The sequence below is a fragment of the Choristoneura fumiferana genome, chromosome 19 (assembly GCF_025370935.1).
Source record: "Choristoneura fumiferana chromosome 19, NRCan_CFum_1, whole genome shotgun sequence".
In the NCBI taxonomy this organism is placed as follows: Eukaryota; Metazoa; Arthropoda; class Insecta; order Lepidoptera; family Tortricidae; genus Choristoneura; species Choristoneura fumiferana.
The window spans coordinates 9915324-9930147 of NC_133490.1; the positions used below are offsets into that span (position 1 = coordinate 9915324).

Here is a 14824-nt window from a genome sequence, read left to right on the forward strand (position 1 = left end):
GTTAACACTACATTATGTTTTAAATAATAACGTGATATTGGTCCTTAGATTCAAAACTCGTACACGGCGTTGACGCGTTAAGGTTGTCCTTTTTTTTTCAAATAAATGTTTCTACAGCAAATCTGACAAGAAGACAGTGTTGCTGTCAAAAACTTTAAAAGGTTGACACAAAAACTACTCACAAACTTTATGTTGCTCAAAATCACAAATAGTCATTATTATTTTTTAATTTTTTAATTGATTTTATAGAACAAAGGTTAGTCTTGCATAATTGCTGTAATGTTTTGCAAAATAACATAACATTTCTTCGGAAAAAAACATTTTATTTCAAATTCCGCCAATCTCACACTACACGGTCCGTGACATTTTGGACTTGAAAGTTTTTTTTTAATTTTTGTATGTCAAAAATTATATTCAAAAATAATACTAGATGTAATTTGCTAAGTGAATTAATATACAGTTTACTGATTTTCCAAAAAAATATACTCAATTCTTACAACTCACACAAAAAAATCGTAAGAATAAGAAATGCCCAGGTAATTAAAAATCGCGATTTCAATTCAACGTCAGTAATGTAGGATTTAAAAAGGATTTTCACTGTTTTATTTAACAGACAAGTTTCCTCAGCTCGTTACTATACTATTGTGTTAATGTTATGTTAATTCGACAAGCAATGGACGGGATCTGTTAAACATCTCTATTACAATACGAAACAGATTCCGTAGTGGCCTAGCCAAAACCGTGCCGCGGTGCGGAACTAAATTTCAAAGTGGGATTGTTAGTTAAACAAACATCACCATCACCAACAATCATTCATCTCGGAAACCTAAACATTTCTGCTGGACCAAGTTCTTGACTCAGTTAGTCTTCCACTTTTGTATCCCGTGCGTGTTCAAGTGTAATGTATCAAAAATTCAATTCGTGCGTATACCTTGCTATTTTATCTGGTGCGGTTCTTCCGGTGGTTATCTGAAAAGCATTACGTAGGCGTTGGGTTAATATCATTGATAAAATTAACTTCCAACTAAAAGGGTTGCTGTCATCATTACCGTGCGTAGGCTACTCGTAAATTGTTGATTCATTGGAATTTTGGTATGGTACATCGTAAAACATTAAAATTATTGGTTGTACGCTGATATGGTAGTTGAGCTTGTGAAATTACTTACGTGGAACGCGCTACTTTCTTGGCCAAACTCTATACTTTATCGTATATTTTTAAACATCAGTGAAAAATCCACTGCGAAGGCAATCTTAAAAATAAACGCGAAACCCTTAGGCCTTCACGATCCAGGTCAGCAGCCAGTGGAAAGCAATGGGACGGTAGAAAGAACAACTATATTTAACAATCTCCCCCTCAACGCCTGATTAGACAACCCCCCATATTGATTGACTTTATCTCCCACACGTCAGTAGTAAGGCTTAATATCTGTCACGCACAGGCTGGCTTTTAGGCTGGTCAAAAAAACAGTGAATTTGGTGAGGGTACACACGACGTCAGCGGTGTTTTGAGTACCTTTAGAATTCTCGGTGGTCGCTACAACCTAAATGTTTCCAAATTTTCACGTCCTTGCCGGTTTAGTTCCGTCCGCACTAATATTCATTGAGCTGGATCGGTTTTAGCTGAGTGAGTCCTTTGAGTACAGTTTTATTGAACCTTTCCACGGTATTAACTAAAAGTGATGCTTCAAGACAAACTAGTGTTACATGAAATCACGATGATTTTGCGATAGTCAACTATGGACGTTAATCTACAAGCTAATAGTTCCTAAAGATGGCGCCAAGTTTCAATAACAATAATTAATTTCCAAGAGATCTCACTCCCTCAAGTTTGTCTTTGATCTAAAGATTCAACACCTAAATACATAATTTTAAACAGGATAATACATCGGTTTGATTCATTGATAACAGTCCAGCTAAATAAAATTACTAAACTGAACTGAACACTCATACATTTAAAACTTTTTCTTACGCAAACGCAACATTTTCGCAGACTGATAGGGAAACGTATTCCACGCATCTAAATCCTCGGGTAAAAGCTCCTACCCTACATGTACAAACCTGACTCGACTGCGGGATTACGTTCGGGATACAACTATTAATACTGTATAGCTTAATGTTTCCTTTATGCAAAGCGGGTATTCAATATCTACTTGCTACACTGTGTCCTTGTAGAGATATGTTACTAAGTAATTTGATGTGTCTGACGCTTGGTGCGTGTTTAGTTGAGTCATTTTGCGTCAACGACCAGGATCAAATTTATACAAAGTGCACTCAAGTGGCAACCGCGTTAATATGCTACGCTTTGCCGGAGGAATCTCTTTTACTTCTACGTTATTGCAATATGAATCCTATAGTGTAGGAAAAAAGTTTGATTGTATCTTCAAAGTGCCAAATATTTAAACAGGACTCATATCAAATATTGGATTACTGAAATAGCCTGTTAAATCAATTTCGGTGAGAAGTTCCAATTTTTATCTCGGCTTTTATAACTCCCGAAAAGTTGAAAAAAAAACTGAATTTAATTACAGCAGACGGAGACAATAAAAGATGGTAGATTCGGTTTAGAACTTTGAGATGCGGAAAGAAAAGGAATTACTTTGCTTCAGTACCTTGACACGTTGAAAGAAGAAAATGTGTTAGATATACATAGGTAGAGTTACACGTTTGTAATGAATAATGATACGGAAACTATCAATCTTGTCTGAGAATCATAGCGATAATATACGTGCAGGTCTAATATTGTTGCGGAATTTCGCTTCGACTTCCTTGTAAATAAAGCTTGAAAATTGTATAATTTTAGAATGATTTTAGATCTTAAAAATGTACTTACCCAAAGCGAGAAGTAAATCGAAAATTCACATGACGGAGACACAAATACCAAATCCATCCTATGGGCGATCCCTAGTCGGCGTTTCAAAGGCTTTTATAAAATCAATTTTGGCAGAATTTTAATTGGAGATAGTAGCCAAACGGGCTCGCGTCCCGTGGTTATAATTTACATACTTATCTATCACCCGTATAAGATAAAACACGTTAATGAGTACCTTAGAAATTCCAACAAACTTGCAAAATAACATTTGCGCCTTTGAAAATCTGTTACAGAAGTCTGTATCTACACCCCATGTTTAGAAACAACAAACTGGGCCTTGAAAATCTGTACAGAAGTCATTTGTGAAAGTGTATGTGTTTGCCTCGTATGTATGTATGTATTCTATTCCTATGCCCTCTCGTAAGTACCTACTCAACGGCTGAACCGATTTTGATAAACGATACGTCATTGGATTTGATGAAGCGAGTGACACTGGGTCCATGAAGATCTTGAAAAATCAAAATGGCGGATTTGAGCATTCAAAAATTTTTTTATTCAACCTGTCAAGTAGGGTATCAAATGAAAGCTAATAATTAGCCCATACTAAATATGTATGGGTTATTATAGTTTTGATCTATCATTTTCACAAAAATATCAAAAAAGTGTAAAAAAAAAAATAAATAAAAAAAAAACCCGACTGCCTTAAAAATACTAAAAAGAAGAAAACAAGTCTAGGGGGCTTGAACTGTTTAGTAGCTAACTTAAAGTTCAACAGTCGGGACCCATTCAAATTGACCAGCTCAAAAATTCTTAGTACCTAATGAGTCCCGACTGTTGAAAAAGTTATTAAAGAATTTAGCTACTTAACAGAGTTCTAGCCCACTAGACTTGTTTTCTTCTTTTAAGTATTTTTTAAGGCAGTCGGGTTTTTTATTTTTTTTAATTTATTGTTTTATTTTATGATTTTTTGTCAATGAGAAAATACTATTCATTACCCCTCCATTAATAAACGCTTTTTATGCACTGTCGCTGGCCTCAGATGGCTTTTATAGCTTACCGAGAGAGGACTAGCTGCCAGACTGTTGATTACTGAGGGAAGTAATCATAGTAAAGGTTCGGTGGTGGTGATGTTTATTAATAGTTGGTATTGATCTTTATGTGTCACTTTTTTGATATAACATTTATGTATAAGACAGACAAGATATTGCTTCAATATGTTTGTAACTTTCTATGATACGTATATACGTATTCGGTAAAAATATTTAGCCTAAGGGGCTGTTTCACCATCCATTTGTTAACTAGCGGTTAGGTGTGATGCCGTCTCTATTCGTTTTGTTCGAATAGACGGAGACGGCATCACATTTAACCGTCGGTTAACGCTAATCAATAGATGGTGAAACAACCCCTAAAACTCATAGCGATTCATTCGTAGCATCAATAATATGTAGCAGGTATACATTTTCAGTATACAGGATTTTGATGTTCTGTCCGATATAATTATTTTACCTAACAGTCGCATTTTTCTGATATATGTTTAAGTTCGTGTACACGTTTACGGATTTCTTTTGTCTGGGGACAATTTTAAGATAATCTTTAGGTTATTTAGAAACAAGTATTTAAGTTACTTCTTTATGATTCTTGCATTTCAAGTTTATTTTTTGTAGCTTGAAGCGTATCAATATTCACAGCACTTAATAAATAGCTTTTTTTAGTCTTTTGAATCGAGTTATAATTCGCATAATTTTATGCAAAAAACATTTAGATTTGACTATTACATCCATATTTTTATCAATTTATACCTAGTGCCATCCACGAAGACGCGTGATTTTGTCAAAGACATTAATGACATTGTAATAAGAGCCACGGCACGCGTCATCGTGAATGACTCTACCTATACGTATAGTTTTAGTGAACAAAATACCATATCCAGTATGCTTGCTGTAAATTACTATAAATTCGTTATATTTATGCAGTCTTTGTTAAAATATTAGCTTTGCTCACACGTTGTTAGTGACCCGGGTACTGCTCACGAGCATTCATGTCCGTCAAAGCGTTAACAGACGCTCACCTTTCACAACAATACTTACTTGCAGATAAAATAATGGACGAGACGAGAACTCTTTATTTTCCCCTTGAAGCAACTCCTGTAATACCCGAGTTTCAAGCGTTACATTCAAAGTAAATTTATCGGTATTCGTAACTTGAGATGCTTTTATGAAGTTTAATTTGAAGAGGCTTCTTTTGACCTACTTTACCGTGTTCTCGCCGTAATGTTTCCTTTACACCTTGATGGATATTTTTTCACAGTAAATTTTCCGTCGTGAGAAAATTGCTGAGCGTCTTTCAATGTAATAATCATGACTTTGATGTTAATGACTGAAATGACTATTTCATTTATATGTTTTTTTTTTATATTTGACAAGTTAAAAGCCGAACTGTGTAAAATACTATAAATTTTATCCAACACTGCACTGAAAATTGAAAAGATAGGTTGGAATCGAAAACGCTTGTGGACAACCCATTCATTTGGGTAATACTAGACGATTGTATCGCGAACAATTCGAACCCATTATTAAAACAGTAAATGTTTGATTATTTCCTGTTCCATGTAATGACAAAATAAGAGCTATCGTTTTCAGTATAACCCAACTCGTCGTGTGTACCCTACAGATTTGGAGCTGAAATACAAAATGCTGCAAGTAAAATCGATTCCCAAAACTGACTAAATTTCAAAACTGAGTGACGGCCAATTTGCAGATGGTTATAAGTGAAAATCGTAAGAGATTATGCTACTGTACGATCTGTTTAATACTGTTGATGCTGTGTTACTACCTGATAGACGTGAGGCGAGTGTGGTATAAGATACTCTTGAATCTGTTCTATTTTGTTTGCGACATGTTAAAGTTGCTCATGAAGCTAGTGGAACTTTACTAATATGGTGTGAGTGTGACATGTAATTGTGTGGGTAAGTAAACCATCTGTGTAATGTGATGTTTTGCCAGTGATATTTACCATTGCAAGCATACAATTCCTCATTTACATTGAATTTAAACTTTATTTTATAAACAGAAGGTGCGTTAGGCAATCATGATTATGAAGATCCGTTGTTTCTATACTTAAATTTGCTTTAGTCAGTGGCGATTAGCCACGTAGCAAGAGTAGCAAGTGCTACGGGGCCCCGCTTATCTAGGGAACCCGCGCACCAACGCTATCTGATCGTAAATTACAATTTAAATACTAATGTAAAAATATTTTTAAAATCAATGTAGTTAAAATACTGCCACCACAAAGATGAACCGAAACCGCTACCAACGAAAGAGATAGTATCATAATGATTGACTATTATTAATAATATAAGTGCATTTTTTAAAGTGAGCGCAAGTTGGCAACACTGCAAAACTAACATTATTATCGATATTATTAGCGACCTAGTCGTAATAAACAGACCGATTTTGACTTTCAATGAATATGAAATTGGTGACGTACTTATTAAAGGATGATAAATTGAAGAAGAAAAATGGTTTTGTAATCGCGGTATTGTTTTCTTGCATAATATATTAGTGTGAAGTAGGGTAAGTATCAAACTATATAAAATTTAAATACAGTATAAGCTCTTACACAATAAATAAGTCCAAAGAATATATATTTGCAGGTGGTAGGAGCTCTGTCTTCTCAACCCTTGCGTCCGTTCCTATGCTGCCAGCATCGAATGACACTACTACCACCATCTTGCTCGCTAATCCTGCCGTGAAGCAGCAGTGCTTGCACTGTTGTGTTTCGGCGTGGAGAGAAAGGCAGCCGGTGAAATTACTGGCACTTGAGGTATCCCATCTTAGGCCTCTAGGTTGGCAACGCATCTGCAATCCCCCTGGTGTTGCAGGTGTCTATGGGCGGTGATCTCTTGCCATCAGGAGACCCACTTGCTCGTTTGCCATCCAGTCAAATAAAAAAAAAACAGCTTACCATATTTTTGCTATCGCGCTACAGACAACTTGTTTTGAATACTTATTTAAAATCCATTTCTATCACCTTATTTCTCAACAGTACATATTTCATTTTAAATCTCATTTTAACTAATCAATCATCAGAGATCCAACTAAGTTGCCTACGTATCCTAAAGTAAAAACCAGTTTAACTTCTAAACTTTGCTGCGAACTAGCACAGATTTTTGCGAACTTCATTTACCTTCACCAAATAGCTTTATTCTGTTCTGATAGTTCTAGATAAGATATCTTTAATTTGTACCCAACTATATTATGTTTCATAATCGCAGATAGCATCCACTTTTATTGTATTTTATTGGTTTTCAAAATACAACGATACCATGATGACTCCAGACGTAATATATTAATATTATGATTAGAGTCGGTCGCGGTTTTTACTGAGAGTTTGTCATTGACATCTATGTACCTTACGGCACTAGACTGGCTGTTTGGAGCAAAACGCGCGGCGCATCAATCATCAATATTATTTTGACACAACCCCTGTCACGGACGACAACAAACTATAGTGAAAGGTTCACACATTTTGTGCGCCGTTTTGATGTAAGAAACATGCAGCCTATACATAGATGTCGATGGAGTTTGTCAAATAAAGAATAAGAAAAAGAATACTTTATTGTCAATAAATGTGTAAAATTAAAAGATGTTAAAGAGACATGAAAGGCAAAAAGAACCTATAGATTCCCGTTTTTCCATAAACTATTATAAAGCAAGAAACTCATAGTTATAGCAAACAAAGCACCATGTTTCCTTTCATAGAGAGAGATCTTTCTTATAAATACTTTAAGCTCATCAGAATTACGTCATCCATCTCGGATAATAAAGTACTCTTTTCAAAAAACACTCTACAATGCTCCTACAATAAGCCTATTCTCTAAAACGGGGCTTATTTTCGTGACAGTTGTACGGTGTATGCTCAGCTAACTGACGGGCTCATTAAGTTTGCATTGAGCGGCCGAGATAGGCCCCTGACCTAATTAGCTCGAACTCTCTCCCTTATCAATGCTTATCAATATTTGGCGTTACCACTTCGATACTATACTAACTCACGTTTTTCCTGCTCCATATCAAATTTATTGTTTATTTGTTGGAGTTGGAGTAAATATTTGTGCAATTAAATGAAAAAGGTCTAATGTTTTTGTATTGTACGTTTATTCTCTTTTGTTTTTCAATTCAATACGTATTGTATTGATGAACGGCAATTAGTGCCTATTTGTTAACTTTTTAACTACAAGGACGTTATAATTATCGAATATGTACCTACATCAGTGGCATGCCGTAACTCGATTCCCATCGGTAGCCCAACTCAAAGAGAATATAAGAGGCGGGACTCCCATACTAGCGAATGGAATCGAGTTTGTATTGAGTTTGCATGGCAAACCATTACCAACATGTACGCCAAAGATCCGTCAAACGTCAAAGAACAATACTACGAACATAACAGTCTTAAATAGTGTAGCATGCTAAACGCTTGCGTTTTTTATCGATATCGATAAAATGGTGAGGGTTGAAATATAGGCTCAGGTCAACAATTTTTGTAATCAAAATTAGGTTAAGATCGAGTCCACATTTAAGTCGTATGTTGTAGTGTTGGACTTAAATGTGGCCCCAAAATAAAATACAAGTTTTCTGTTGATTTCCTTTATTTTTTTCAAAGCTCTGTTTTCAAAGTGATCTTCACGTATGTATTTTAATACATGTTATTTTTCTATGGAAACATACACCAAATCTTCTTTTCCCACTAGTTTGAACCCTGCATCTGAAAACATTTTATCGTTAAAACAGAGGTATATATATATTTTAAAATTTACGGTTAAATTCTTATGTAATGACTAAACTCAAAAAAAAGTAATTTATACAGGCTGTGTGTGTGTCTTGTCTACCCATGATCATGATACTTGCAACTGCGTCGAAATATCGGAAGCTTGAAAATGCCAATAATTATGGTCATATTGCATGCAAGTTGTCATAAAATTTCGCTTCTTTCTTCTTCTTCTTATGTAAAGTAATATTAGTTGCACTGATAAACAAATAAGCCTACAGTATGTATGTATGTATGTATGTAAATACTTTATTGTACATAAATCACAAAATAATACAAAAAGAAAACAACAAAACCAAAAGAGTACAAAGGCGAACTTATCCCTAAAAGGGACACAGTACAGTACAGAACAGTTATCGATAGTTATAGTACACATCCCTAGTAGACAATGATAAGGATATTAAATATCTATTTTCCTTTGTTTATTTAGCTTGCTGCTACAAAATATGGCTAAAAGTATCTAAGGCAATACTTACCGGTTCTCGTCCAAGAGAAATTTTGCCATAAAAATCCTTTTCTCGTGATTATGTCGACTAGTTTGATTTCCACAAATTTCACATGTTATAAACCGTCTTTTCGGTTCCAAGTTCCGCCTGAAAGCTCAATGCTTATGGAAAGTAGAATATTTAATGCTTTCATTTTATTTTCGTTTCCATAAAATATTATGTTTTATCGATTATTTGCAATTATGTCGAAAACCGAAATCAGAGAGCAGCACTATTCATATTATGCTGGTCACATTATTTTTACATTTGACATTTCATACTGTCACTTTGGTATCTCTGGCTTAATAAATAGAGTATACTTATACAGCGCCTACCGGACTGAGCCCGGAGTCTTTAAGCTTCATAGTTAGGGACTGTAACCACTATGCTATCCGGTCGCTAAAAAGTGAAGTACCTAAAGTTAATTACAGTCGCACAAATGGCGAGCTCCCACGCCTTCAAATTGCAGAATCTAATTCAGCAACACGAGTTAACACGACATAAATCTATTTTCCGAACAATCAACGTTATTCTTGAAGATATTCTAAACATTGTCCATGCAATGGTTAAACATATCTCATGCCAATTTAGACTTTAAGTACATCGAATTAATCCGTTATTTCGTTGTCGGCAGATAATGCCTGACCTACGTACTCAGCTTATGTCGAAATTCCTTTCTGCTTTCGTAAATATGATGTCCCGAGTATGCATTTGAGTTTGTATACAATTTTTAGAAGTACTTACCTACGAAAGTGTCAGTCATAATGAAGTTCGCAGACCCTCACAGAACCCAAATCCTGCCAGAAAATTGGGTTAGGTTAGAACTGCGATGATTATATGAAATAAGTTTATAAATAAATAAGTTCTCCCATTTAACATTATGGGTATACTTAGATAAAAACCCCGGTGTTGACATTATGAGTTAAAATAATTATTCTAAAAATATATAACAAACAATTTTCGGAGAAATGATGATTATGATTACAAAGCGGTATTATTACAAATAATCCAAAAAAAATGTATATGAGCCAATATGGACCCCTTTAAAACGCATATATGCGTTCATAGTCTTGCATCCAACAACATCTTGAGCGTGATATTGACAGACTAGACAGTCGCTATATACAACACTGGGCTATTCATTTAAGTTTGTTACTCACTCGATATTGGACCACATAGGTAAGTTGTTCGATTTTTTTTATAGTGATTCATAGTAATCATTGTAGTCGTGTTCCGCATTAGTGAAGGTAGTAAGTATCACTGGTGAAAGTTCTGCATAGATCTCACAATATGTATATCATCTCGGATGTTCGGCTTTCCTTAGAGCGGTTGTAATGAGAGAATCCTTAAAGTCACAATAGGGGCGATTAGCAGTATGAGGTTGACAACTTTATAGTTTACGAAATAAATTTTAAACTAGAATTAGCAAAGGGACGGATAATCCGTTTAGTTCTGTGATACTCCATCAACCCGCATGGCGGGGCCTGTCCCTTGGGTAACTCTGCATTGTGTAATTTACATAATGTAGAAATTTAAAACTATAATGGACATAGTGCAACAGTTATATGTATTTAAATTCCGTTGTCTCTTTTTTTACAATTTTTATCTTTGTTGTGTTATTGCTTATTGTACAACTTTCTGTCATAATTAGTTGTTTTTCGACACATGTATTGTTGATTTGTTGCATGCAGATCGTAGATGTCGTATAACTCAAACACTGTTCCCCAATACAGGTATTACCTATATAGTTTGGGGGTCGGAAAGTAAAATTATCCATTTGCTGTATAATAAACCATTTTTCATTTCAAAGCGAAGCGAATTTAAGTAAATCAAGTTAATTAAATTTATTTTAATATAGGATGTCTTGAAGTTAATTTATAATATTCGTTTTGGTTAGTCCGACTGAACATCCCTGTAGGTATTTTTCATGATTTTTTTTATTGTGGGTTGACAAATATGTCATAAATACATTGATCGATGTTCAAAGTGTACCGTGCCAAAGGCCGTGACAAAATTTGGTATCAAAAGTTCCAATAAAAATAAATAAATAAATAAAATAAATTTAATTGTTATTTCCACCTCAAATATCCTAACCTAACCAACAAAAAGGTGGAAAACCCCCGACTTTGTCACTTCAAAGTTCAATATCTAAAAAACGGCTAAACTGATTTTGATAAAACATGTCTAAGAACCATCGCTAGAAAACCTGCTTTCATTTAAAAGAAACCGCATTCAAATCGGTTTACCCGTTTAAGAGCTACGGTGCCACAGCCAGACAGACAGACACACACATAGACACACAGACACACATAGCGGTCAAACTTATAACACCCCTCTTTTTGCGTCGGGGGTTAAAAATGAATAATTTAAAGGACGCGAAATCGCGTCCGCGGTATTACGTACACCGACGATATCACGCGTCTTTGGAAATTAATGAGTTCCTATTGGTGTATTTTTCCCGCACAGCCACCTAGCTACATTCTCGTGAGGACAGCCAGGCCTCGGTTCGTTTCTTCAATAAACAGTGTCATGTTTTGCCAACAGGTGTCGTTGCATGGTGGGGGCAAGGCGGAAGCAACATGGGAGACAGCTTCCTGCACCAGGGGGACATTGTGTCCCTCTACGCAGAGGGGACCGTCTCAGGATTCCTCAGTACCTTAGGGTGAGTATAATAAAAGCTCCGATAATATAAGTAGTCATAAAACAGTAGAAAGGAACGAAAAGTACTAAAATGAGGCCATTTTCAAAAACAACTTCAAAAATTCACACTGCGGTGTGGGAGACAAGGAAACTACCACACTGTGTTCCCAAGAAACTACCACACTGTGTTCCCAAGAAAATCGTCGAGAAAGTGCTATATCAACGATGTTGTACGTACAGTCACCAGCACCAATATCTGACAAAACAAAGCGTGCGTAAATATTTATTTGTTAGATACGACTTTATTTCTAGGGCCGGTTGGAGGCTTATTGGAGGTGACAGATATTTTTGCACGCGGAGCGTGTGGCAGGCAGATACTAAGTGACTGTACAGTCGAACAAATTGAGTCATGACACAGGGTGGAACCTTTGCGCTACTAATGTCATGTTGACATCTCACACTATTTGCAAGGAGATTGATTATTAAAAGGTCCCTGGCTCATGATTCAATTTGTTCGACTGTATTTAGGTACTCTACAATCTACAATGTGTGGCCTTGAACCGGGGATAATTTTAAAATCAGTGGCTCTATAGATCACTGGTAATTGGATCATCATGGTCCCACTTAATTAAAATCAAAACTTAACTTTTGTATTTTTTCTAACAATCTTAATCGTAAATTCAATGTACGCCATCAAAGTACGCCATCCTAGAACCCAACTGACGTCGCCAGTCACGCTACAAATATCAAACATTTTGCTTTACATTGCTTCTTCGAATAAACTTAAAAATGTAATAAAATTAAAAACCGAATTATTTTTAAAAGTCGCTGAAGTAATGTTGTTGAGTTTGACGAGTACGCTCTACGTTTTAATTATTTGCCCCTGTTATAGGCCACACACGGTATAACCTATAACCGCATTGGGTTCTCTGCCGTTTGGGCAAAATATTTTTAGCAAATGTTTCATTTCCCAAGTGTCAAATTTCTGCGATAAGTATTTTCGGAACTTTCATAAAACAAACCTTAACCTAACACTAGTGCTCTATAAAACCATAAGAAAATATTCTGTGAAAAATTTTTGGTTTCGTAGAAATTTGATACTTGGGAAATGAAACATATGCCAAATGAAACATTTGGGAAAAAAAATTGTGCGAAACGGCAGTACACGGAGCCATTGCTATTGCTACTTGCTAGGTATATTAGGTCTGCCGTGATGGTGTCAAATACCCTATTGTCTACATGCGGCTTATGCGTTACACTGTCGAGACTTTAAGTAGGCACACCGGCGTCCGCAGCGAATGCTTTTGTGCGCGATGGTACCGTCATGTGACGCTCGTACATACTGTATTTTCTGTGATGGACCGGTATTTTTACGCCGGTGGGTTGCATCATACTAAATGGGTACCTGGGTAAAAAAATATATTATTCTATTTAGTCTCAGTTAGATTATCAGATATACCTAGTGCCATCCACGAAGACGCGTGATTTTGACAAAATTAGACATTAATGACATTGCAATAAGAATCGCACGCGTTATCGTGAATGACTCTACCTGTAATAGACAAGTATTTTTTCACACCTCTCATTCAGAAAAGTAACTTTTCCTCCCTGACGAGAGGGTTCAAAGTGCAGTTTTCTGTTCAAGGCTTTTTCTGTTTTTTTTTTTTTTGCAATTTTTTGAACTTGATAATTGTAAAACCACGCCATTTTCTATGCTGGTTGCTCTTTAATTATATTTAGAATTGTTTTATTTTAATTTTCGTCATACCCGTGTGAAAAGTTGTTTGAGTCACTCGGGAGCAAATTTATTTTCATCTTGGGCGGTAATACTTGAATCCCTCATTACGCTCAGGAAAATGCAAATGTTCTATGTAGAATCCTTCGCTACATTCTGGATTCAATGTACCGCCCTCGCCGAGAATACATCATTTTGCTCTCTTGTGACACAAATAACTATGTATTTCTTATGTTAATCAAACAAAAAACCATCGCAGAACATGTCGGACTATCCTCAGTTTGGGTTCCGTAGTTTTACTAAACAAAGAAAGCTAGGGGAGGGGGAGTTTCAGCAGTGTACCTACTAAAAAGTGTCGCGCTGCGTGACGTCACACGGAACTTAAACTTGCTATGTCTTCATATTTTTTTTCGTCACACTTATTGTTTACTAATGAACAATAGCCTAAATTGTTCTTACGGGAGTTATAGATTTACGAATAGTTTTCCCTCCCAAGGGAGTTATGGCTTCAGTTTTATAATTTGCAAACAAGTTAGTAGGTACGTTGACGTCGGGTTTCTAATAGACTCTCGTTAGTAATCCCCTTTTTACGGCCCTTAATGCACAATGTACTATTGTTTGATTGACAAAAGAAAAGTTACGTGCCCAATATTTTCTACCTGACTGACTAATTAGCATGTTTATGATACTAGCCTATTGTACAAAGTTTTTTTTTTTGCGAACTTCACACTTCGCTCAGCTGTCAAACATAACGTGCCGCAACCGCACATATGCGTTCTAATATGGCTGTAAAATTACGACCGCAGCACTGGGTGAAAGTCATGAAAGCGCTTATATGCGTGGCCGGTAGGCACTGAATGTGTTAACAGGTTATTTTATGTTTCTTGTGCAGGTTGGTAGATGACAGGTGCGTCGTGTGTCCAGAAGCCGGCGACCTTACTGATCCGCCCAAAAAGTTCAGGGGTGAGTTGCTATTTTTGATACAGATTTCGTTTTATAAAAGGTTATGTTCGTCTAGTTGTAGTAGAACAGAGAAATCGTTTAAGGCTCCGTTTCCACCAGATGTGCGAGGATGTGTTGCGAGGAATGGGTTTTTAGGGTTCCGTAGCCAAGATGGCAAAAACGGAACCCTTATAGTTTCGCCATGTCTGTCCGTCCGCGGCTTTGCTCAGGGACTAGCAATGCTAGAAAGCTGTAGTTTTGCACGAATATATATGTAAAGTATGCCGACAAAATGGTTTAATATTCAAAATTGTTTTTTTTTCGCATCCAACCTTGAAGTGTGGGGTATCGTTGGATAGGTCTTTTAACCATTAGGGGGTTGCTAAACCG

At 36.0% G+C, this 14824-nt stretch overlaps 1 protein-coding gene across 1 annotated transcript in view; it reads left to right on the plus strand.

Moving 5' to 3' along the window:
• Itpr (Inositol 1,4,5,-trisphosphate receptor) overlaps nt 1-14824 on the plus strand; it is a 185009-nt gene that overhangs the window by 24297 nt on the left and 145888 nt on the right. Inside the window, exons 2-3 of the mRNA XM_074102562.1 lie at nt 11662-11779; nt 14385-14455. Of these exons, the coding sequence (XP_073958663.1) occupies nt 11697-11779; nt 14385-14455 (154 nt within the window). The 5' untranslated portion in view covers nt 11662-11696. The remainder of the gene's footprint in view (nt 1-11661; nt 11780-14384; nt 14456-14824) is intronic.